At 32.7% G+C, this 27256-nt stretch overlaps 1 protein-coding gene across 1 annotated transcript in view; it reads left to right on the top strand.

The window, feature by feature from the left end:
• Klhl4 (kelch like family member 4) overlaps positions 1-24994 on the top strand; it is a 97231-nt gene extending 72237 nt beyond the window's left edge. Inside the window, 7 exon segments of the mRNA XM_074062586.1 lie at positions 2741-2953; positions 5546-5732; positions 10381-10605; positions 12247-12409; positions 14376-14588; positions 21857-22028; positions 23450-24994. Coding sequence (XP_073918687.1) covers positions 2741-2953; positions 5546-5732; positions 10381-10605; positions 12247-12409; positions 14376-14588; positions 21857-22028; positions 23450-23509 — 1233 coding nt within the window. The 3' untranslated portion in view covers positions 23510-24994.
• Positions 24995-27256: the final 2262 nt, after the last annotated feature.

Raw genomic sequence — 27256 nt, 5'->3', positions numbered from 1 at the left:
CACAGTAAAATAGGTTTCAAAAGGTCGTGTTATAATAGTGCTTTTACAATACTGAATAGACAGGACAACAATGCAAATACTTAGTATCTAGGAATAATGTAAAAATATTTAGAGGTTCAGTTATTATCAGGTGAATTCACAGACTGAGTGAAGCAGATTGGCCTTACTGATGTGAGTGGGTTTCATCCAGAAATGCCATCACAGCACACTCTGAATAATGTTTGGCCAAATGTCTGGGTACTCCATGACTTAATCGGGTTGACACAGAAAATTAACCATCTTAATCATGTTAAATAATTCTTTTCATCAATGAAGAATTCAGCAAATAGGTTCTACTCATCTAATTTTATAAAAATTTAAACATAGATGCCAAAATGAATAGTGAACTCAATGCATGAATGAAGATTCTTGAGAAGGTACATAAGAGTGTTTACCTTAAAATTAGGAGCTAAATAATTCCAAAATCAAACAATTTGAAATTGGTCTTAAAACATAACTATTTCTCTATAGTACTGGATATTGCTGTGTCATATATAGGTAATTTGAAACATTAATTTATTTTTTACTTAGACTAATACATAATGTTCAGCAATTTTAAATAGTCTCATAAGGCAGCAACTCTGATGTCATAAGAAATTCTGTCAGAAAATCTCATTTCTGGCTATGTGTAATATGACAATCTTATAAACCGTGTATAATCATTTTTTTACTTTCTCACATACATAATCATACTTAATAGGTCACTGTATGATCTATCAAATAGGTCTTACACTCTGACATATTCTCTCTCTCTCTCACTCTATCTCTCTCCTCCCTCTCTTTTATGTTTTTTTTTTCTTTCTGTCATGGTAGCATAAACGGTTGAGTGACATATGATGTTTCAATCATATTAACATATTTCTAGAATTTAAATATAATGCCAGTAATAGATAACCATATGTTTTATGTTTTTCTTTTAAACTCTTCATAAAATGTTAACAATTAGGAAGTGAGTTGAAGTATTGAACAAAATGCAATAGACATGATATTACAAGCTTCTGTTTGCATCCAGACCTTGAAACATATTATATATGAGGTCAGATAATGTATATTGCATGTTTTTTCATCAGAGTACTTCCACCTCCTTATAAGATTACATTGGCAATGAGTTAATTCTTGTGAAACAATTTATTCATGTGTTAAGTGCTGTACAAGTGAAATGTATTAGTAGTAGGCACACCATTACTATTATTTGATTTAAATGAGAGATTTTAGCTAGAGATATATGCTACAGTAAGAACGTCAATGGCTTGCCTTAATCACAGAAGGTCTTTTTTCTAAATAGGCATGCTTGGAACTTTATGGTATCAGAATAAATTGATAATTGCTATATTCATAACTGATAATTGCTATATGGATAATTTTTCTATTAGGCTAATCTCTATAATAACTAAACTAAGAGTAGAAGTGAATGGAATGAGTTGATTTATCCAGGGCTCCCAAATATTCAGACTGCCTTAACCCAAATTCCAGAATATCATGCAACATAAATTGCCAAGTAGACATGTTTATGTACATTTTAGAAGTATATTTTAGTGCTTTTGAAACTTGAGCTTTTCAGTATGAAAACTTTTAGAAATGACCATGTTTTTTCAAACAAAAATATGTATTTATAAAGGAAAAAATGTACTGTTTTGAGAAAAAACGGAAACACAGCTGTTTGATACTTGACAAAATATGTAACCCTCTTATAGAATGGAGATTTGGGATATAATACATAAACATGTATGTAGAAGGGAACCCCACTCCCTCCTAAAGAAACATTATGTAGGGAGATCCTTTTGGATTGTCTTTTCTTCTTTTTTTTTTTGCAATATTGAGACTTGCTCATGCTTGCTAGTACATGCTCTACCACTTGAGTCACCCCCCTGGCCTTTTTTTTTTGTTTTGTATTCATTAGTTTTCAGATATGGTCTCAAGTTTTTGTTTTGTCTTTTTTTTAATCTGGGGGTGACCTTGAAATATGATCTCCTCCCTACACCTTCTTCCTGGAGTTACAAGAACACACCACCACACCCAGCTTATTGGTTGAGTTGGAGTCTCATTAACTTTTTGTGCAGGCTGGCCTCAAACTCTAATCCTCCTAATCTGTCTCCCAAGTAGCTGAAATTATAGGTGTTCAACACCACACTGAGCCCTAGATTATCTTGAATCTATAGATTGAGATGAATTGTAGTAGGATACATATCCCATGTTTAAAAAGATCTTTCTTTTTGACAAGAGGAGCTTTTCACTAATTTTTTAGTCTCAAAACAGTTCAGCGCTAGGCCTTCAAAATATCCTCTACTCTGATAACTTTAAGCCTTTCTTCTAGGGCTTTTGACTAAAAACCATTGAACTATCAGTTCCAGAGTTACGATCTGTTGTTCTCATGTGTAACAGATGGGAGTAAAAGCACTCTTATCATTTCTCACACTCTGACCTTCAGTATGCTATACTATGCTGAGTATAGTACATAATTCATAATATATAAAAAAATGCATTACTCATTTGCTGTTCATATTTACTGAGTCTGTGGCTAAAGTCTTAAGGGCTTTCTTTGTATTTAATAAATATCTCCCAGTACAAGCATTATGGCTCTTCAGTTCAAAAGGCTCCCATACTCTTGCCGTGGGCAGCAGTAGCACCTACAGGTTTAAATGGATATCAGTCTCACTGACCTTTCTGAAATGTAACAAAGTGAAATGACTTTTTTTTTTAGGAACACTTCATTGAGGTAATAAAGAACCAAGAATTTCTCCTGCTTCCAGCTAATGAAATTTCAAAACTTCTGTGCAGTGATGACATTAATGTGCCTGATGAAGAAACCATCTTCAATGCTCTGATGCAGTGGGTGGGTCATGATGCTCAGACCAGGCAGCGAGATCTGGCAATGCTCCTTTCCTATATCAGATTGCCACTACTTCCACCACAGGTATGCACCTTTACCCAGGTAGTGCAAATTAGCACTCTAAACTAACACTAGTTACTAATCCATTCCTTACTTGCTTATTTATTCAGACCATATCTGATAATTGGTATATGCAGGATTTATTTCAGAAGACATATTCAATTCCTGATTGGAGATATTAATAATTGTAATAGAAGAAACATGGATAAAAACTACAGTCCATCCATAAACATCAGAATATACAGTTACAGTTTCCTGTCTTCCCAAATAGCACTTGTAACAAATAGGGAAAATAACTAGGCTCTTTTTCTTTTTCTGCTAGCTTTCTAGTTAATAATCAGCATAATAACCTCCCACAGGCTTCTTTAGGAAGGAGACAGATCCTGGATAATACCTACTAACATGGGTAATTATCTGCTGTCACTGAAAGCATGCTATCATCAATACAGATGCACTTGAGCATCATTTCTATGGTATCCTCATCATGCATGCCAAAGTGAAGAACTATTGCAATGATGAAACACCTTAGATAAGATGAAGTTGACCTACATTGTACAAAATTTTACTATGTGAAGTTTTTGTGATGCTGCAATGAAGTTCCACTACACAATTCCACCACTGGTGATAAAGAATTTTTCTCTGTAGTATATTGATCAGTAATGTATATAATTGATATTATATAGAAAAATATATTTCCTATATGCAGTTCATATTTACTGAGTTTGTGGCTAAAGTCTTCTTCAAACATTATCCACATTGAAAAGAAGAGCCTTGACTAAACTTAGTGTATCAATAATTTCAAAAATAATAAACTTAACAATTTTCACAAAATTAATAAATGTAAATATTAAAAAGAAGATTGTTAATCTGCTGATAGTTTCTTCGTATAGACATAATATGTGTGTATATATAAATATTCATACTTACTTTTAGTTATAAGTTAAATTTCATAAAATTATATATTTGCAGTGGCACAACATTGATTGCCCTCCTGATCAGGAGCAAATTTATTCAAAGATCAAGGCAAGAGTTAAAATATTAAAAAGGAATGTTAAAGTGTACTTGTAATCCTAGACTCTAGATTGTAAACTTAGAATACATAGATGAACTCTGTAATATGTAGAAATTTCAGGTTTGTGTGAACTTGTGTATGTGTTTTCTCAAGAGAGAGTCTATGTGACTTATTAAATTCTCTAGGACAGTGCCATTCAAAATGTTCCTGGATAAGCAGCATAGTATTGCCTTGTTGCTTGTTAAAAATCATAATTTCTCAGGCCTCTCTCCAGACCCACTGAAGCAATGTCTGGAAGTCAGGTTGTGGAGTGTGTGTTTTAATAAGTACATTAGATGATTTTTAGGCATGCAAAATTTGAGATGTACTGGTATTAGAAGCTGTTAAACCTATTTGACATTTTTCAAGCATTGTGATTAGTTTGAAGTGCTCTTTATTGAAGGGAAGGGAAATTTCCAGCCCATACACCCAACCACTGGTGTTTTGTTCTTTTACCTCTAAGAATCCCTTTTGTTTAGCATATGGACTGTGTGAACTTTTCCTCATGATGACTGTGATAGACAATAGCGTGCAATTATAGGCTTCACAAAACAAATTTAAAACTTACCTTAAACATTTTAGAAATGAAATATATGACTAGGATGGTGAAGAATCTCTGAATAATACCTTCAGAATTCAATTACTTAAGTTAGTCTTCAAAACTATTTTTACCAAATATGCCATGAAAAAAATGTCAAAAAGATTACAGGTGAAGTGAGAACACAACTGGAGCTAATCAGTGCAGAGCAAGAAACTTCAGAAATGCTTTTTGGGGTCAGATGAGCACTTCTGTTCCAACAAACTTGCTTGCTGTTCCTATGTTCTATGATACTGTGGATCCCAGATCAGGAGGAAGCCAATTTAATATGACCCTTGAACACATTCTCAAATGTACTCTTGACTTTTCTACAATTCAACTCAGGAAAAATACTTTACCCAGCTTTCATCAGTGTCAATTAGGATTCTACTTTATGCCTGCCAAATGGTTTTATTGCCTACTTTTGCTTAGATCTTGACTAGTTGCTAATGCATATACCTGAACTCAGCTAAAATACACTTAATTTCAGAATATTCTACTGAAGTGATTTAATGATAAAAATTCAGTCTCCTGTAGGCCATACCATTTTAAATAGACCACCACACATGATCATTACCACTACTACTATCCCAAACCACCCAAAGTTTACTTCTTGCATTAACTACATGCAATAGACTAGGAGATTCTTACTTTTTACAGACACAACCTATCTCTTTGCCTATCTTGGTAATATTTTTATAAGTGTTTTTCCACACTCACTCCTTCCGATAATATATGTACAATCTAAGACATGCACTATCAATGAAATAAAGCTGCTTGCATAGATCATTAGTTACACTTTGATGCTTTTAGTCTTTTTGCATAAGTAAAAATGAAAATATCTCATCAAGTGACTTAAAATATTAAACAATAAGAAATTTTAATTTGAATTATTTCCAGTTTTTTCCAATGTTATATAAACTAATACATGTTCTTTCTCTCCAATGGCGGACTCTTGATATCTATTCCATGCATGACTATTTTTCAGTTACTTGCTGATCTTGAAAACAGTTCCATGTTTGCTGGTGATCTTGAGTGTCAGAAGCTCCTATTGGAAGCTATGAAATATCATCTCTTGCCTGAAAGAAGATCCATGTTGCAAAGCCCTCGAACAAAACCTAGAAAATCAACTGTGGGAGCACTTTATGCTGTAGGAGGCATGGATGCTATGAAAGGTAGAATGGACAAATTAATTTGAAAAGTGTCTTTGTTCAAAAAAATAAGTGATTCTCAGCACCCACCAAACTATGACTGTGGTATTAAAACCATTTTAAATGTGTGAAATGTGTGTATCTAAATGTAATTTTCATAAATAAGGATACGTTATGTGTTTTTGTGGCTTCATTTTTCTTCTTATGTTATGGGACATAATCCTTTAATTTGTATCAGCTAAACTCTTAATAGGCACTTTTACCTTATGGAATCAACTTTAAGTTTGAATATTCACTTTACATTATGGAATATTTTCAGGGAAAACTTACTTAGTCTTAAAAATAAAGAGTCAAGACAATTCAGATTTAGTTTTTGAACAAAACAGAATGTATTGGTGAATCATAAATGGAAACATTATTTCATACATTGAGGAAAATAATATCAAAACCTGGAAACCTGTTCTTTCCTTCAATTCATGTAACTGGTAATCGGAAGAATATGCAAGAAATATACCAGTAAATGACAGCCTTTTGTGTTAGTCAATTTTATGCTACTAACAGAGAATATGTAAGACTGTGAAATTTCTAATGAATAGAAATGTATTTATTGGAAGGCTGAAAATTCAATGTAGTGGAAAAGTGGGAGGGCAAAGCAGCAGTTACATGTATAAGTAGACAAAAAACAAAGGGGCAACATTATTATTTTTTCTTTTTTTTTATTAGCCTACATTAACCACAAAAGGTAATGGGTTTTGTCATGACATTTACAAGCACAGAGAATAGTTTGAACATATTCATTCCCTCTATTACCCTCTTGGAGCTCCCCTCTCTCCCTGTTTTTGCTTTATAACAATGTGTTCTCATGGCAACTAACCCAGTCTTGTAAGAACGGCACTAATTCATTCATGACCTAATCACTTCTTACAGATCAACCATCTCAGTAATGTCACATTGTGGAAGAATTTTCCAGCAGATGAATTTCAGAGGACATATCCAAATCACAATACTTATAAAAAGATATTGCAAATTCAGTCACTTCCAAAGTTGTAATGTTACTTCACAGAACTAGTGTTCTTCATAAACTTACAAACACAATAGATTCCTATAAATAAATTTCAAGTCTAACAATTTGTTGTGTAATTAAACTTGGTTAAGTATAATTAATATCAATAGTATTTTAGAAGGATTTTAGTTTGATAATTAAATTAAATGTACTAAATACAAAATGCAAGTACGTTTATCTTTGTAGGGTTTTTTTTTCAGTGCCTAGTATCAAATTCAGGCCTTAAAAATGCTAAATAAGTGCTCTACCACTTATCTATGGTAGATAGATCAGTTTGTAATATTTTTAAAAAGATTAATTTGCAGTTTGAGAACAGGAAACTTTTAGGTCATGTGGAGTGGCTGAGGTGCTGGAGAGAGCACTTGTCTGGCAAGTGAAAGGCCTTGGGGTCATATCCCAGTACCACACACAAAAAAAAGGAAGAAAAAAACAAACAAAAGAAAAGATTGGAAACTTTCATGTTTATTATTCTTTTTTGTGTGTTTGTTTCTATTTTTGTCATTTTCCCAGACTTTTCATTTAAGTTATTATTGTATAAACGAATTTTTTACAAAAAGATATGTATATGTAACACATTATCTGCTTTTAAAAACAAATAGAATGTGAATCCTATTACCACAGTTTATTATGGATGATAGTGAAGCCATCATTTTGAGAGCCTTTGACAACATAAAAGGCTTTATGGTTGCAGACTACTAGAAGAATTGTAGATTTTTGTGTACCCAAACTGAGTACACAAATTTTGTGTCCCTGATTGGAATTTTGGAAACATAATTTCTAATCCTTACAATAGTGTTACAAGAGAGATTTTATTACTTCTACTATGAACATCTTAAGATTAGACAGCCAATCCAAGAAAAACATCTAGAAAGACTGGAAGTGGAATTCTTACTCAAATTCTATGTTCCTTTTCTTATTGTGTTCGTTTTCCTACATTCTCACTATTACAGAAGAAATTACAACAAAATTCTCCTCTATAATTCAGGTCTTTAAATCTGTTGAAAAAACCAGAGTGGTTACTTAGGAACAACAACTGAAAAAAGAGAAATAAAAAAATCAAGTGTAATAAAAAAAACCCATGAAAAGAGTAACATTTATTTATTTATGTAAATCAGTATTATATTGAAGAACTGTATCAGTTCACATTATTTCACAAAACTATAAAAAAGAGTTATATGCATATGATTTTTCTTGAAGTTGGTTCTTTCAGTTATTTCTTTAAAGAAATTTTTTGAACTTTCATCTTTTGAGTCTAGAAAAAATAGTACTTCCTCAGTCCTCAGTTTCCTCTCTGACTCATACAATAATCTCAGAATTAGTTGTTAAATATAGATACTGCACAATTGGCTGGAGATAATTATTACTCTTAAAATATCCAAATGAATCAGAAAATTCTAAGTATGATCTGAGTCAAAATTTTAAAATGGTCAAATGGTAATCTTGGATGACTTCGATGACTAAACCGCTGTTCAGTAACCTTTTATTTATTAAATGCAATGGATTCTGAGAGAAAGTGTGGCAAATGAAAAAAGTAAAGGGAAATATGGTCACTTTTATACCATTTTTAAAATGAATGAAGGAAATTACAAGTCTCAATGTCAGAAACTATAGTGTTCCTAGCAGTACTACAAAGTCTGGTAGGTTTTCTTTAGTCCTGCAAAGATTACAAATGAATATTTAGCAAGAATTTAAAAGTGAAGTAAGAAATAATATTTGCAGTACACTAGCAGAAGGTTTGTTTATATAGACAAATTCTAAAAATGAGAGAGATCACTAAAGATGCAATTTATATATTTGCATTAAATGTAGACCTACCAAGCTAATTAGAGAATTTACATTTTTGATTATTTGGAACACTGATGGGGTGGGAATATGGGCTAGAGAAGTTGTCAGAATTCAAGATGCTGAACTACCATCAAAACATTTACAACTGCAATAAAAAGGTATGAGAATGTTATCTTCTATAAACACATGTCTATGTCATTCAGTGTAAATCCCCGCATACCAATAGTTAATGTAGCATTGTGCAATTTCCTAACTAATTATATCACTGTTAATATCTCTATAGCTTTAATAATTAGTACAACCCAGCTTTCATTTATAATCTAAATTGGATCTTTGATAAAGTACACTGACAGAAAAGAAGTAAAAAGTTAAAATCAGAAGAAACAGGAAGAAAGATCTGCGAAATAGAAATAAGGAAATGGAAAGACATGAAAACACTCAGGGAAACTGACTGACAGAAAACATAGTCAAAATAGATTGGAGTTTTTAGATATTCCAGTTTTAATAGCATCATAAAGATATATTTAATGCAGAAAAGATAATCTAATCTAAGTTAAACTTAATCCAGGACAAACTTTTGGAATCAACTATAGATCTAATATATAGTCAACTTAAAATTTTGATTTGATAGGACTTTACATAACTGCCTATATACATAGCCTATACCTACCAATGAATAGGTAGATATTAACTTTATTAGATAAAGTTAATTAACTTTAGATATTAACTTTATTTTCAGATATTAACTTTATTTTCATTATGAAAAATGAATTATGTCTTCTCCACAAATCACTCACTAATGAAGTGAGTAGAATGTGCTTTTGCTTATCCCTCTGGTTGGCTTTGTGAAATTCAAATTCAATTCCCTAACCTTCCACAAACTGTCTTAGCTAAAGTGTAGGTACAGACAATTCTTGTCAATTATCTAACCTTACTTATTTCTCAGAAATGTCCCTGTTGTGCAAAATCTGCAACTACTACAGGTGAATGTTGATAAGCATTACCTACAGAAGTAACAGTTTGTCATGCTATAGTGCTAATTTACTGCAATAATATGGACAGTATACTATGGTAGTGAACTTGATATTTCAATAAATTGAATAGAAAATGAAATTTTATTACTGAATAAAGGAATTAAATTTCCTGTGGCAGTAGTGACAGCATACCACAGCAGTAAACATGGTATGTCAGTAATTAGGTAGTAGACAAAATTGTCATAAAGGAATAAATACCTCTGAATTCTATAAATTCTATGTTTGTAGCTATAATTTTTTGTATTACTAACATGGAACATTGTGGTAAAGGTCCATTGGAAAAGAATTTTCGTTCTTGGTTCTTTACTCTGTCTTCTAAATGAATACACACACACACACACACACATACACACACACACACACACACACACACACACCCCTACCTATACAAACACATACATACATGCCCCCAGCAGAAATTAGCATATTGAATAGTCATAAGTAATTAAAACTTCAAAATAAGTGTAAGTATTCAAAGACAGAATCCAATATATATTTTTGACTCAAAAATGATGTCTGTATGTATACTGTAGAGTGTGCGGCCATTATGATTATATAAGCCATACTTATTATTTTATTGTGAATCTTCTGTTCTGATCCAGAAGTGGTAAAGCTATAACCTTTCACCTTATCTCTCACCTTCTACCATTATCTAAGCTACTTAATTTAGTATGAACTACAATCACTAAAACTGTATGAAAAGTTATGGTTTTAACATATAGTGTGGATTATGTCAATTTAAAATTGTAACATAAACAATTTTTACTATTATTAAATATCCCTTTACTAGGTACCACTACAATTGAAAAATATGACCTCAGGACCAACAATTGGCTACATATTGGCACCATGAGTGGCCGTAGGCTTCAGTTTGGAGTTGCAGTCATTGATAATAAGCTTTATGTTGTGGGAGGAAGAGATGGTTTAAAAACCTTGAATACTGTGGAATGTTTTAATCCAGTTGCCAAAATCTGGATTGTGATGCCTCCAATGTCAACACATAGGCATGGCTTAGGTAAGAGCCATGTGGCACATTATGGGGATATTCTTAAACCCTTAGTCAAAATGTCTCAAAAAATGCTAAAAATCTTAATCAACTGGTAATACCTAAGAAATTCTTTAGTTGTAGCAGATGTCATACTTGTTATCCTTGTCTCCCTTCCACTGGTTTTTAAAGAGATTCCATTTTAGGAAAAGAGAGCAACTTTTAAAAGGGATATGTTATTGAGGAACACGAAAGTACAACAGAGAGAGTTTTCTCCAAGCACAGTTTAGAGAGGGGAGTACTTGATGATGTAGAGGCATTGTGGTTCTGCTTAGATTAATCACATCTCTTCCTACAAAAGCAAATCTACATTTCATCAAAATCTTAGAATGTAGGTCCAAGATAGAGATGTGGGATAGGTTAGCATAGGATAGGATAGGAATGAACATTTATAGGACCATTAAGTGGCAGATAGAGGACTGGTTTCTTTTGCCCCTGTTTATCCTGACAATTGTTTCTGCTAAGTAGTACAATATATAATTATTAGCTCAGTTACATCAGTGTAATAGTTAGACATAGTCATATCCTGGCAAGAAACCATAAGTTTTCTTTAAATCTAATGGATGTTAGTAAAGACATAGGAGAGGTGATGAGGATATACCACTGATAGGTTAATTGGGATGGTAAAGAAGGTAGAGGAAAAGCCACATTTGTGAGTTTCCAGTACAGATGACAATCAGAAAGGAGCCATTCCTAGTATTTAACAAAATGGATTTCTTTTTGTTTTGTTTTGTTTTCCATTTTTATTAGGATATATTCATTGTACAGGGGAGATTCATTGCATCAACTTCAAATAGCTTTACATTGTACATTGGTGAGGTTACCCCCACCATCCCCCCCACAACCTGCTTCTCTTTGAAGTAAGTCTCTCTTTTGTTGAGGTATTGGGGTTTCATTTTTATTATTCCCCTCTTCCCCATTTTCAGAATAGTTTCAACAGGTCTCATTTTTCCATTTTTATACATGAATACATCGTATTTCCATCATATTCACACTCATACACCCTTTCCTTATATCCTCCCCCCTCACACTGGTATCAACCCCCAGATAGGACCTGTTTTACCTTCCTGTCCTCCATTTTTGAAAAACAAAAACATTTTTGTTTGTTTAAGATAGCTAGCTATACAGAGAGTTTCATTATGATATTTCTACATATATATGTGTTATATGCCAAAATGGTTCATCTCCTCTATTTCTTCTTATACTTATACTGAAAACACGAAAACACCTTCCACATTAAGCCTACAATTGTAGATTTGTTTAAGAATGAACTTCGTATCTAAAGTATCCATTGCATTAAAAAATAGCATTAAACTTATGTCAGAAAAATTCAGCTTCTCATTTTTATTGTATATCTAGCAGTGCATTCCACTATTTATGTGTTGTGCAACAATGATACCCTCCCATGATTCATAGCTATGACTAAAAATTTCCTAGGGTTAGAAGACCATAATTACCCATATGTCAGAATCTTCAAAGTATTCATATATATGGAAAACCATTTAAGAAACAAAATATCAAACTTTTGACCATTCAGTTACTTGCAAATTAAATAATAAACATTGTGATTGACATACCTGGGTGAGTTTTCATTCTATTTTTATCCTTTAGGTGTGGCCACACTTGAAGGACCAATGTATGCTGTTGGTGGCCATGATGGGTGGAGTTATCTAAATACTGTAGAAAGATGGGACCCTGAAGGACGCCAGTGGAATTATGTGGCCAGTATGTCAACTCCTAGAAGCACAGTTGGAGTTGTTGCATTAAACAAGAAGTGAGTAAATCCAAATACACATGCTATTTGCCCCAAAGTCATGTGGTAGAGGACTTAAGACACATAATCCATCAATTAATAAGCATTTTAAGGATCAAGATACGCTTGTTATCAATTATGAATGGCCTTTCTTGGAATTTTCCATTATTAATCAATTAAATATTCTATAGTTGTTTGCTATTCAGAGTGTAGTCCTGAGACTATTAGCATCAGTATTCCTTGAGATCTCTTTAGAAATGTCCCATCATGGACCTCTTGAGTTAGAATCAGCATTTTAACAAGATCTATTATGTACATTAAATTTGAGAAGCATTTTTGTATGCAATCTGTCCAATTTTACGTTCAAGGACCTATCAGTTTGACAATATTTACACTTTTTTGTTGTGCAGGGTGGGTATACACTGTGGCATTTACAAAAGTTCTTACAGTATATCAAATGTATCATAGCTGAAATTACCCCCTTCAACATTCTCCTTTATCCTCCCCTCCCCTTATTCCTAGAATAGTTTCAACAGATATCGTTTTTCCATTTACGTACATGTGTATACAGTATTTGCACTATATTCACCATTCCATGCCATTTCCCCACATCTTCCTCCTTCTCAGTGGTACCAACTGCCAGGCAGGACTTATTCCGCCCTCCTGTTCTCCGATTCTGTAAAAGTAAAAAAAAAAAAAAAAGTTATAGTTTTTGTTTGTTTGAAGCAGCTACACATTTATCAAAACATTTATCTGTCCTTGTTTGTCACAAGTTGAGTCCTTTTGTTCAACAATCTCTCTCTTGAGTTTTCACAGTTGAGAATCAAAAATCCCACCTCGTATAGCCCTTCCTGACTGTTTACCTCTTTCTGATAGCTTCCCTGTGGGAGAAAGAAAGCTAATATACTAAACCTGATGGTGTCAGCTATTTCTAAGAGCTTGAATTGTTAGCACGTAATCATATACCTTCTGACAAGGGACCTCTGGAGACAACCAGCATATAAGGTTGCATGATAAGAATTTCAGAAAATAGGATGGGTCAGTGGCAGTAGACAGCTTTGTGAGTGTGTACTGTTTATGTATAAAGCTAATGTTTCATCATATAAATGGGCTCAGCAGAAATTTCAGCTCAGATGGATATTAGAATCTTGCACAAAAAGAAATAGCAAATGTTTATGCATAGCAGGAGATTTGTATTTACAACATTTCAGAGTTTAATGTATTCTTAAATCTGACTATCTCTGGTATGACCTGAATGATGTCAGGTGATTAACATTAATCCTTATATATAACAGAACATGAGGAAAACATCAAGTTTCAACTCATTTAATTTTGTTTTGTTGAGTTGCTATTCTTCACAATTCATCATCAAGGGCAGTTGTAGGCATATATTTTTATAAATAGATATCATCTTTTTGTTGCAGGATTAAATCTAAATTAGATTAAAATTCTGCTCATCAAAAGAGTTGTTTTAAGGTTAAAAGGGAAAATGTTGTAGCCAACATTTCTTCCTTGGAAAAATCCAGCTTCTGCATTCTGTCCTATTCCCTTACTTGGTTATTAAGTTAATATCTTGTGATAAATACTTTATATTAAATAAAATAGCTCATACCATGGATTTATATGCTATGCAATTGGACCTGCCTAAATTTCTAAGGTTGTTTGAGTTTGTCTTGGAGCTCATCTTGACAATCCTTTTAATATTTTCCAACTTTTTCTGTACAAATTTCATAGGATATTTTAATCTATCATGTAAAAATTACTTTGACAAAAATGATGACAAAAGGAGGCTTGGGATAGGCTGAACCTTAATAGGTACCCCAGATACTATCCATTCACAAACTCAGGCTATCTGTTGCAAAAGAGCGGGGGAGTAGTATATAGAAATCAGAAACATCATACTCTTGAAATGCTTTACGTGAGGTTCTTTCATTCTCATCTTTGTGTGTCCATACACATGCATATACACAATTCTCTTTTTGTCTAGGTTATATGCTATCGGTGGACGTGATGGAAGTTCCTGCCTCAAATCAATGGAATACTTTGACCCACACACTAACAAGTGGAGTATGTGTGTGCCAATGTCCAAAAGACGTGGAGGTGTGGGAGTTGCAACACACAATGGATACTTGTATGTTGTAGGGGGTCATGATGCCCCTGCTTCTAACCATTGCTCCAGGCTTTCTGACTGTGTGGAAAGGTAAATTGTTTCTGTTTATTTATGGGTGTGATTATTTGATTATTTATTTCACAGAAAAGAGAAAGATTTTTTTTAAGTATCAGAAAATAAACCTTCCAAGCAAGTATTAATCTTTTCAGTGTAAATCCTTTGTAAAATTATATACTTACTCTTAGATGCAAAGTATTTTGGAAAAATCCTTATATATTTACATACAGCATAAAACTTTATGAAATATGTTGTCTTATTGTTTGATAGTCAAAAGCAATAAAATAATAAAATTAAATGACAAACTATATCAATCAAATCACCAAACTCATCAAATTAAGCTTATTGTTTCTAAAATCAAATCAGTCCTCAAAATGATAAAGGTTTTACTGTCACAGAATATAGACAAAACTCCCAAATAAGCATACTAATAATTTTCTGAAAAATGACATTAACTATTGTAAATTTCCCAAAATAAGTTCTTTGAGTGGGAAACATACATTTGGACAAATAGTATGTTGATTAAAATAAAGATAGGGAAAGGGAAGGAAACCTAAAACTTGAATGTTGTTGATGTGCATACTGTAGAGAAGTGCATATAAGAATGTTAAACTGGCATAGGCCACTGTAGGAAGGGCACCAGGAAATAGTGAAGAGGTCTGGTAAGAGATGAACCAATGTGGGTCACAGTATAGATGTGCATGGAAGCAACACTAGGAATCTCTCTGTATAGCTATCATTATCTCAAATTAGCAAAAACACTGTGTCTTTGTTATTATCTCTTATTTCTCTTCAACAAAATTGAAGAACAAAAGGGAGGAACATGTTCTGCCTGGAAGCAGTGGGGCGGAGAGGATGAGGTGGCCCAAACAATGTATACAGTAAACATAAAAACGATAAAATAAGTCAATAAATTACAAAAAAAGAAAAAGTGAAAGTACGAACCTTGTTTGTTTCATGATCAGAGAAAAAGCTTAAAGGAAAGACTTTTATTTATCTTTTTCACCTAACTGCTCTGGTAATTATTTTAATGTCCTGTCTTAGATTGTTATGTTTTTCAAATGTCAAATTTTCAACAAAAGATCACAGGACACTCAAAGGAATGGAAAAAAGAACAGGTTTATTCAAAAGAACAAAATAAATGCTCAGAAAATTTCCAGTATAAACACAAGAATGTATACATTTTCTGATAGGCAGATTTGTAGCCAAAATTTTGTTCATTCTGTGCTGTCTATAACTTTTTGTGGTATACAGAAGTAATCAGTAAGTTATCTAGGTAGTTTAAAATTTCATTGGAATTTATTCTTGTTAAAATTTTTCACTGTTTTAACAAGCTTTAAGTATATGATATTTTTGAGTATTCCTAGGAGGAAAACATGATTCCTTTAGCTATACATACACACAAAGACGCACACGCATACATGTGCATACACAAAATGCATAAAGTATGGCACAGATGGCAAAATTCTATATGAATAAAAGAGGAAACTATTCTTGAAGTTTAATTCTGTCAATTGCCTGATGTAATATAACAGACTTAATTTTGCGCTGAAAGTAAAATGTGATTGGTTTATAGTTTTACAAAATTCACATAAAAATCCCTTTTACTACTGTTTTTCATTTACAAGATTGGCTCCCAACTTCCACTTCTGTAAAATGACAAAGTTATACTAGATTTCAAAAGTCTTTTCTAATTGTAATTACTTATATTATACAATTCCAATATTGTGTTCCTATCTATAAATAAAGGACACCAAGACTTCAGCTTTCTATTTAATTATATAGACAACTCAACATAATTTTCATGTGGATTTAATCTTATCAATGTAGTACCACTGGAGAGTAATGTTAGATGGCAAACTAGAAAGCTAAGTGACTCATTCTCAAACAAAAACATTAAATGAACAGTGACTGACTAACATACTACAAATGTGCAGACAACTAGGACAAGTTGAATAGGAATGAACACCAGAGCCCAGACTCTGGATAATTTAAACATTCGAAAGTAGACAGTGTTTGGAAAACCAAATGCACATGCACATGTACACATATACACACATACATATACAAAAAATACCAAATCAAAACAACAACAACAAAAACATATACTTTGAGAAAAAGTCTGAAAAGACATGAAGGCTTTATGTTGGGTTTATCCTAGGTATAGAACATGACATACTAAGGACTTTCTAATTACTGATGGTATTTGCATGTGTTTATACAGGAGAGTTTCTGAGCATTTATTTTGTTCTTTTGAATAAATCTGTTTTTTTTCCATTGCCCTGTGATCTTTTGTTGAAAATTTGGCATTTGAAAAATCAGATACCTCTCTTGAACTTCACAGCTCAAAATTAAGTCTGTTACATTACATCAGGTAATTGACAGAATTAAACTTCAAGAATAGTTTTCTCCTTTATTCATATAGAATTTTGCTATGTGTGCCAAACTTTATGCATTTTGTGTGCATGTATGTGTGTGTGTGTATTTGTATGTATAGTTAAAAGAATCATGTTTTCCTCTTAGGAATACTCAAAAATATCATAGACCCAAAGCTTGTTAAAACAGCACAAGAAAAATTTTAACCAGAATAAATTCCACTGACATTTTAAACAACCTAGATAATTTACTGATGATTCTGTATACCACAAAAGTTTATAGACAGCACAGAATGAACAAAATTTTGGCTACAAACCTGCCTATCAGAAAATGTATACATATCATCAAAAGTCCATTGTTTGTTTAAAAGATATGCACAGGTTTTAAGCAAGTGTACCTAGGCACTGAATTCTATACTTTCATATATATTTGCGGCTTTGTCCTTGAGAACTGGGTATCTATAGCCTCTTTATAAAGCTCTTGATATAGTAGACAAACTAAATCACCTCCAATAACATAAACATATAATATCAGGAGTTATTGTACTAAGTGGTTAATAGTGGAAACAAATCTATGTAAAATAATTATGTTATCTTATAATTTCCTTAATACTTAGAATGCACTGATGTGATAAAATCATGGGAAAGAGCAGTCAAAAGGTAAAAATCATATGGGAAATTCCCACTGTTCTTTTATATTGAAAGTTGTATAAGAGGATTTAATACACAGTAACAGAATGCTATAAAAATTATATCTAGTAAGAATCCACAAATATTTGTTACTATGAAATCAGACATGACCTCTCAAATATTCCATCTGAACAAATCATGTAAATAAATAGACAATTGAAACAAATAGTATTTTAGGCCCTTATAAAAACAATTTTCTTGTAAAGAACACAAATAAGAGTTTTTCTTTATGTATCTTAGAGTTTGTGCTCTTCTTCTACTGCAGCTTTTGAGGCCCATTTTTTATTTTTATTTGTTTGCTTTGAGCATCACTTGTTAGGCAGGTGCTGCTCTACCCCTTGAGTCATGTTACCATCCCTCTATTTGTTGAATCATAATCCTAAAACTTGCATTGCACTTACTTGGCTCATTCTTATACCAATGTTTTCCTAGTTTTACTTTGTGAAGCTGTGAAATTGTCCAATTCTACCTTAAAGCCTAAAGAAGAGAGAAGGTGGACCACAGTGAAGTTAATCTTACAATGTCTTAAAAGATGTATATCAACTTAATTAAGCATTTACATACCCCAATAGGAAAATATAAGCTCCAATTTCATTTGCTTATATTGAAAATTTCAAGATATAGAGCACAAAATAAAATCAACTTCTTCATGTAAAATGAGAATAATAATGGTATAACTTCATAGGTTATAAAGATAAAAATTTTAGATGTGCTTAACAATATTGGTTGCTATATAATAAAAACTCAGTAGATATTAATGGGAGGTACTATTTTGTTAGTACTATTTTCATATTAGTATTATCCTAAGGTATAATTTTCAAAAAGTTAAAAATCATGATTTTATGTTAATGTAAAATGAAAATGTATCCAACATTTTATTTGATTTGACTCATTGATTAATAAAGTCACCTTAAGATGATAAAAAGAGTTCAAAAGAGTACTTGAGGAAAATACATTTTGACAATTAAGAATGCTGAAAAAATATTAATTTATGCAAAACTAGTTAACATCATATAATTCAAATACAATACAACCATTTGGAGTTATGATTCCATATGGTAGAAATCAATTTTGTCTCTATCAAGAGAAATTCATTTTTATCACAGAAAAGAATCGCAAAAACCAGTAGTCTGCAACTTCTACAAATTAAATTCTAAAACAGATTTATCTATAATCAAGAATGCACACTAATGAAACCAGATAACTTTATTTCTATATCTTGAATGATTTTCATGACACTATTAATTATTAAAACTTTGTTGGCCTACCCAGTACAATAGGAGTCTCTTTCCCAGTTATTTAAAATAAATATTTAACTTTAAAGATTCTAAACCCATCACATTGGTTGGGTCAGGGATTATTATTTCTATAAGTTTAATGCGAAAATTAAATGTGAGAATTAAAGTAAATTATCCCTAATTAGTCAAGAGAGAATAAGTCCATAGTTAATTTTCTTGTTTTTATGATCAGTTTTATTTCCAGTAAAATATATACAGTTAACTTTTAATTAATGGGAGACAAAAAAGGAAAAGAGAAACAAAAAAGGAGAGAAGTGATGCTGTTTTCATTTGAATTTGATGTAGTTGCAACTTTTTCTTTCATAATTACCAATGTTTGTCTATATAGATAGTAACCATACTGCCAATTTTTTCTTCAAATGATTCAACACTTCTCCAGTCTTCTTGTTAGCCTCACAATATCCTCATAATGTTAACATTAGCCAGATTCTAAGCATTAATTATCATGCACATGCAGACAAGTCTTGGGCCTTTAGATGCAAATCTGTACAGAAATCTTCCTGTGAGTTTTGGTTCTCTATTCATACATATCTGTATACTGTCACTGAGTGCAGACTTGGTTAAAAATAGCTATTGTTTGGTAGATCCAAGTTAGCTAGAGCAAACAACTAGAAATTTCCTGATTCTGTGTCTTATCATAACATCAGAATTTTGAGACCACCCCAAAGTAGGAGCAATCATATCATGGGAACCAAACCCCACCCCCAACTTCTAGGATCACAAGTGTGATAGACAAGTATCATGCAAAGTGAATGTAGATTGCCCCCTGAGCAACAGCAGTTTCCTTAGCACCAAATGTTGTTTGCCCCTCCCAGGAGCAGCAATTTCCTTGACACCAATAAAATGCTGGGTGACCAGAACTAAGATAATTATCAACCAGACTGTAGTTTGACCAAGACCACTCAATAATGCATACCTTTTGCCCTTTGCCCAAGTTCTTCCCCTATTCAGTGTGGTAGTACCACTGAAGACAAGGCTGAGTTGCTTCATCTCCCTTGTGTTCCCAGTATGGCCTTACTAAATATTAAATTCCTTTCTTGCCTTTCATCATTATGATTTGTTGGAACTCCCCAGAGTCTGGCCTTTTGATTCAGAACACTAGTAACAAGTTGACTTAAGATAAAACATGTTATAAGGATAGCTATACAGGGCATTGACTCACATTGATTTCCTGTGCGTGGGTGTTACCTTCTAGGTTAATTCTTTTTTATCTCACCTTTTCTCTCAACCAGCAAAACCTCTTGATCCTTCCTATTATTGCTTATACTCTCTCTACAACAAAATTAGAGATAAGGGCAAAATAGTTTCTGCTGGGTATTGAGGGGGGGAGCGGGAGGGGGTGGAGTGGGTGGTAAGGGAGGGGGTGGGGGCAGGGGGGAGAAATAAACCAAGCCTTGTATGCACATATGAATAATAAAAGAAAAATGAAAAAAAAAAAAGAAAAAGAAAAAAAAAAAAAAAAAAGATAAAACATGTTATTTTTTTTGTGTCTATCCCCCATTTCCTCTTCTCTGTTTTATGTTTTTGCTTGGACAGTAGTGCTAAAGTCCATAATATAGTTTTGTGGCTATAGTGCACAAAATGGAATATTTGTTTAGTTTCCTCTTTTTAATACTAGTGCTGTTATTGCATTTACGTTAGAATCTTAAACATGTAATTTTTTTAAAAAATCAGAGTTTTATGATATACTACATGACAAGAATATAGAATACATGTTGAAATTGTCTTTATTATTTGTTTTATTTACATAGCATTAAAATATTCTTGTCAAGTTCAGATGGAAGCTGAGATGAAATGATGTAGAATATGATTATAGAGCTAAAGAGGAGATAGTAGAACTATAACTAAATGAGTAGAAGGTGATAAATGAAAAGTTCTTATAATGTTTTTCAGTGGACTTTAGTGAATTGGTCAATATAGAATCAGAGAACTTTCCAGGTACAATTATACAAATTCTGGTATTTTTTTTCACCCTGTATAGATTTTATTGTCACATACTTTTATTTTATTTATTTATTTATTTATTTATTTATTTTTGCAATAATGGGGTTTGAACTCAGGGACTACACCCTGAGCCACACCACCAGCCTTTTTTTTGTGGTAGGTTTTTTTCAGGATAGGGTCTCATGAACTATTTGTTCAGGGCTGGCTTGAAACGACAACCCAAATGATCTCTGCCTCCTGAGTAGCTAGGATTATAGGGCATGAGCCACTGGCGCTTGGCAGTGTCATGTATTTTAAAATGGGCTTCAAAGTTCAGGGAAAAAAATCCAGAAAGGATGTTAATTAATATTATTTAGTGAATTCTTTTTTCTTCTGGTTTCTGAATAGGTTTGGGGATAAAGAGTTAATGCTGGATGAAAGGGTATTAAAAAAAAGTCCTAGGTTTGGGGAAAGTTCAATAAGAAAATTCAAAAGGGAAAAAGACATGATAAGACTATGTCCATTCTAAAAGAAAATAATACTAAATTCAGACAACTAAATTCCATTAAACTGAAGAACAAGGCAATTATATTTATTTAGATTTATTTTAAAATGTGAGCTCTAATATAAACGGGATCAGCATCCAAGTTATAATTTTAATGAACAAAAAATAAGAAAAAAAAAGTTCCTCAACCGCTGTACTAGATGATAGAGGAGGCATTTTTCATATAATATTAGGATACTGATAGGTGAAATTTCCTCTAAGTGAATCTGAGTACTGTTTAAAGAAATGCTTGGTATTTAGGAAAGTAACACTTTTTCCATATGCTTTGAGAGACCTCTGGTGGTTGATGCAAATTTTGTCATGTACATATTCTTAACACTAGCCAATCTTGATAGGTATTTGTGTTTTTGATTCTATTTTATAGATAAGTGTGCATTTTATTAATATCTATTATTTTCATTTTAACATTGTTGGATTGTGCTTCTCAACTTTCTTCCTAAATCTGTGAAGATACGATCCAAAAACTGATTCATGGTCAACTGTGGCGCCTCTGAGTGTTCCTCGAGATGCAGTTGCTGTGTGCCCCCTTGGAGACAAACTATATGTGGTTGGAGGATATGATGGACGTAGCTATTTGAACACTGTTGAGTCCTATGATGCTCAGAAAAATGAATGGAAAGAGGTACTTCTGTAAAAATTTCAAATTAGTATATTTCAGGTTGTAATAAAGGAATTTAATATTTATTTTGAGAATTAACTATATGTTCTTCCTCTCTGGGGCTTAACCACATCCTTTAGTGAAATAAAGAGCACATGCTTTTCCTGTGCCTTCGAGAAACACTAGTTGAACTAGTTGATCATGAGCAGTCTCCAGTAGTACTTATATGAAAGAGAACCAATAATTCTCTTGACTTCATGGAAGCATTGCCTTCATGGGAAAAGTGAATCTGCCTAAGTATTTGCAGAGCTTTACTCTGTCCAATGACCTATATGTGTATTATGACTTGAGAAACAATGAACAATCTCCTCTTGCACAAATTTCTGCCTTTATTGGCTAGCGCCTAAGAGAAAAACCTACAATCTTCTCTTTATACAGGCTGTGTAAACAATACTCCTAAGTGCTTCAGTCATTGAAAAATTTAGTGCACAGCAATAGAACAGAATTAAACACTCTCAAAAGATCTGACAAACTAATTGAACAAATTCTAAGGTTGTTACAAAAAAAGATCACGGAAAGGACATCTTGAAGATGCTAAAGGCAAATGTCCCTTTTGACAGTTTTGCTAGTGGTAGCCTTAGACTTGTTTTAAAATGTGCATGGGTGTTTTGTCAAGTAAATGATGCAATAATAAAAATAAAATGAAGTCTGATTAACTCTTCACCATCTACACAAACAGGCAAACATTATGTCTAGGAATCTACTTCACATTCCAGTACAATAACTTCATGATACACTGTATTTCATTGTGTTCTAAATTGCATGCTAAGATGATAACAGCTGATCATGGGGCTTAATCTTAATTTGATTCATTAAGATTCTCAGAAAGTCTTCCATCCTATTGTGTTGATGGGTCCTTTTTTTAGCCTTGCTTAGTACCAACCAGAAATGGAAGAAAAAATTAGCAAACAAGGTTTTAGGTCAAATACTATAATTAAAATATTTCACGAAGCTTGCCAAAATTACTTTTCTGAATCTTGTAGATCAACAGCTAAGAGACGTAGATTCTTTTTCTGACCCTGTCAGTGTTTCATTATGTGATCTTGGAAAAAGTAATAGAGAATTAACAGAGAGGAGTATTATAACTGTACATGCCAAATTATTTATTATTTTATTTAATCCTCATAAGAACCTTGAAGTACGTTAGCTACAATTTTTGAGTGAGAATATTATCAGAGAGATGAAACCAAAAATCATTGGATCCTCAAAGGTAGGTCTATTACATTCTTTCTACCACCCTAAACTGTCATCTAGGCTGCAGTTTCTCTTGTTTTTATGCAAAGTGAAATTTGAACCAAAGTTTATAAGAACGTTTCCACTCCAACATTCTATATTATACTAAGACAGATATCAAACAGTGTTTTTTTTTCTTATTCTTGTTTTAGGAAGTTCCTGTTAACATTGGAAGAGCTGGTGCATGTGTTGTGGTGGTGAAGCTACCTTAAAACTCTTTATCAAATGAAATGAAGCTGGATAATTTCACAAAATAGAGTAGTAATAAGAAAGAAGAAATATGTTCTTTTCTGAAGTTAATAACCAAACTTGAAAATCATTGTTGTGCTGTTTTAATATGTAGTTAGAATTTGTCTCATTTGTGAAGCTGAAACAAATTTTAAACATGTATTATATATGAATGCTAGGTGTATGTGTTCTCACAACTGATAATATAAACAGAAATTCAATAGGCTATGTTAAGCCTTATTACTATAAAATGTTAAAATACTTAAGGAAAATTGATAGTGGCTGAAGTGTGAAGGTGACAGAAGCATTAATATTTTTCCAATTAAAAACATTTTATATTTATGAAAAGGTACTCTGTTATTTGGAATATGACTTAATATAAGAGAGAAGGTCTGAATCTTAAAACATAAAGTAGGATTTTCAGTGAGACTCCATTGCTTCATTCAAACAATATCTCAAATATCTAATTAGTACCTCACATTTACCAAGAGGGAAGTGATCACTGTGTCAAGGGCTAAAAAATGATCCATTGAAATAATTTGCTGTGTTGATCATAATATGTTAAAATTTTCATAAACTTACTCTTTTCAGTAACCATTCTGCCAGAGCAAACATATAAATTTGATACTAAACATATTATACTGTCAGATTAGTTACTACCAGTAAAGTATTGTAATACAAGCTACACAATCTATAAAATAAAACACTAAATATTTATCATATTGATACAAATTGTGACCCTAGCTTCAGAGTGTCAGAGACTCACTTGTAGAGAAAGTAATATTCTCCTCAAACATCTATGTGATCTCTGTAAACACTTCCATTTAAGTTAAACGAGTTTAAAGACTATAGTTATAAGGGCATTAAAATTGAGACTTGATTACACAATATTAACACATGAAAAGACCAAAATGTTTAATATGCATGACCAATTCTATAGTTATGTTTTCTTTACCAACATAAGCTTTTCTCTTAATGTTATACTTATAGAACATTACATAAATTGTTAAGGATATATGTATTACAAAACCAAAGTTTTAAAAAATTAAAACAAGGCAAATAGGTGATTTAAGTAGTACTTTAGCTTTAAATTCTTCCATTTATTCCACTTAACTATAAAACTGAGGTGAAATATTGAAAAGAATGTCTTTATGAAAGTAACTTTCAAGCAAAATGTTTAATTTTAGAATTTCTATAATATGTTCTTTAAAGAAAACTTTGTATTGTAGACTGTCAAGTCAACAAGTAAAATCCAGAGAGATGCTTATACAATATACTGCTTCCTACCTAGTAAGATTTACAAAAGAACATGAATTGTGCAAAGATATTTGTACTTTGACAAATTGAATTTAAATAAAGTTTATTTCCTGTGATTATGTATACTTGTAGAATATGTGAGACATAACCTGAATGATCTCTCTGATGTTATGTTTTTCAGTAGCCAAAATATTTAAAAGCAAAAAATCAAATTCTTCTCCTTTGTTTCTTACAACTGTCTCTATTTCTAGATAAAGGCTATAGATTTTCGAGTTCTACAGGTGAAGGCAGAGACAATAGAAAACCTGGAAAACATACATATGGTCAAATTAGATCTATTAGTTACTTTTGCCACAACCAAAAAGTAGCTATGTCAGTTGATAGATCTGTTAGCCTACTTCACTCTAGTAACCATTTTACTGTCTGTTTGTACTTATTTAACAAAAATCCCTGATGTAAGATAATTGTATTGACTATTCCTCATGCTGTATATCAGAACTCTAGGCTTGTTCATCCTCTGCAGCAGCCACTTTTTATCCTTTGACCTACATTTTCTCATTCCCACTCCCAGCCCCCAGTCACATTATCCATCGTTGAAATTTTTATTTCTGTGTATTTGAGCTTATACAATATGTATATACATACACATGCATATTCCATATATGTTAGTCAGCTTTTCATTACTATAGCAAACACCCAAAATAATCAAAAAGGTGAAAGCTTAAAAAAATTAGATCTATTAAATTACTTTTTTTTATTCAAACCAATGTAGATGTAGAGTTATCGAAATCTTTATCCTGCTCACAGCTTGATCTTTCAAGTTAAATTGGGGCACAATCCAGTCAGTAAGGGACAGATCAAAACATGTATCAAAGACCAGCTCACCAATGCTCCAATAGCAGCCATGTGGTACCAATACAACTATTGTATGTAGTCATGCCTGGTCAAACAAGTAGATACTGAATACCATCTTCTTGATGGTCCAGGTGGGCTTGTATCAGTTTAAGTGCTTATTCACTTCTAGGAGATATACATATATTACCCAAGGCTACCACTGCACAGCTGCATTTGAAAATCATATTTGGCCACTATGGCAAATCTGACATTTAAACAATGGAAATATAGAGCTGCAGAAGCCAGGGTAGTAACACATAACTGTACTGTTTAGTGAAACACAATTGGAATAAGGAAAACTAGGGATAATACCTAACTCCCATGCCTTAGTAGAGGTAATCTATAAGGGCTAATTAAAGCAAACAAAAGTCAGAAAAGGAGTTGTTATCTTACACAGTCCTTCAATATGTGCAAGTCCTCACACATTTGGACACTTTACTCTTATTGGAAAGAACATGTTGCTTCTTGGGTTTTCTGTAATCTCCACGACCATGCACCCCTCAGACTGCATTATGATGATTATATAGACAATACCATCACTAATTTCTCTGTTTTCCTTCAAAGCATACAAAGAAATATAAATACCTTCCACACCAGATGGCAGCTAAAGGAAACTCTTGAGCACTAAATTGTGGTCATCACTATGCTTAACTATGCCATCTATGAACTTAAAACATGTATGATTGGTTCTCCATTTTCATGTGCAGGCAACATGTAAAGAGATTTTCTTTATGGGGTCCCAAATGCAGGTACAATATTATGAAATGGATATTTTGTCTTTGTCCTCATTTCCTGGCATACAGCTCCTTAAATTTTTGGGATCCTCTAAAGGCATAATTGTCTACTTGTATATTAATGAGTTGATAGGTGGCTTTCAGCCCTGAAGTAACTTCAAGATGGCCCCTAGTCCTAGGAAAGAACAAGGTGTGATTAAAAGGTTGGGACTTTTTAGCCCCACACTCTAGCAACTAGGAAGTGAAAACTGGCAGATCACAAATGGTTAGTGATTTAACCAATCATACTTAACAGTAAAGCTTGTATAAAAACCAAAAAGGCCTGGTTTGAGGAGCTTCTGGAGTGTTGAAAACATGGAGTTTTCTGGAACATAACTTGCTCAGAGAAGGCACATAGAAGCTCCACATTCCTTTCTCCATATCTTGCCCTGTCTCTTCATCTGGTTTCTATCAGTACCCATTGTAATAACCTTTATAGTAAGCTAGTAAATGTAAATGTTTCCCTGAGTTCTGTGAGCCACTCTAGAAAATTAACGGAACTTGAGAGGGGTCTCATGAACTCCAGTTTATGGCCAATTGATGAGAAGCACAAGTTAAACACCTGGGGCTTGAAATTGATACCTGAAGAGGGAAACACAGAATTGGAAACTGAGCCCTCCACCTCTGAAATTTGATGTGTTCTCCAGGTAGATACTGTCAGAATTGAATTTAATTAGAGGACACACATCTGATGTCAGCTACAGAATTTGTTGCATGCTTGGTGTTTGGGTGCGGGGGAGAGGGACTACACATTTGGTCACAGAAGCATTTTTTCTTAATTCTCTAATAGGATTTGTACTCTTTGAA

This window comes from Castor canadensis, chromosome X (assembly GCF_047511655.1).
Source record: "Castor canadensis chromosome X, mCasCan1.hap1v2, whole genome shotgun sequence".
Classification (NCBI taxonomy): domain Eukaryota; kingdom Metazoa; phylum Chordata; class Mammalia; order Rodentia; family Castoridae; genus Castor; species Castor canadensis.
Note: the sequence above shows the minus strand (reverse complement) of the source record. Positions and strands in the feature narration are given on the sequence as shown.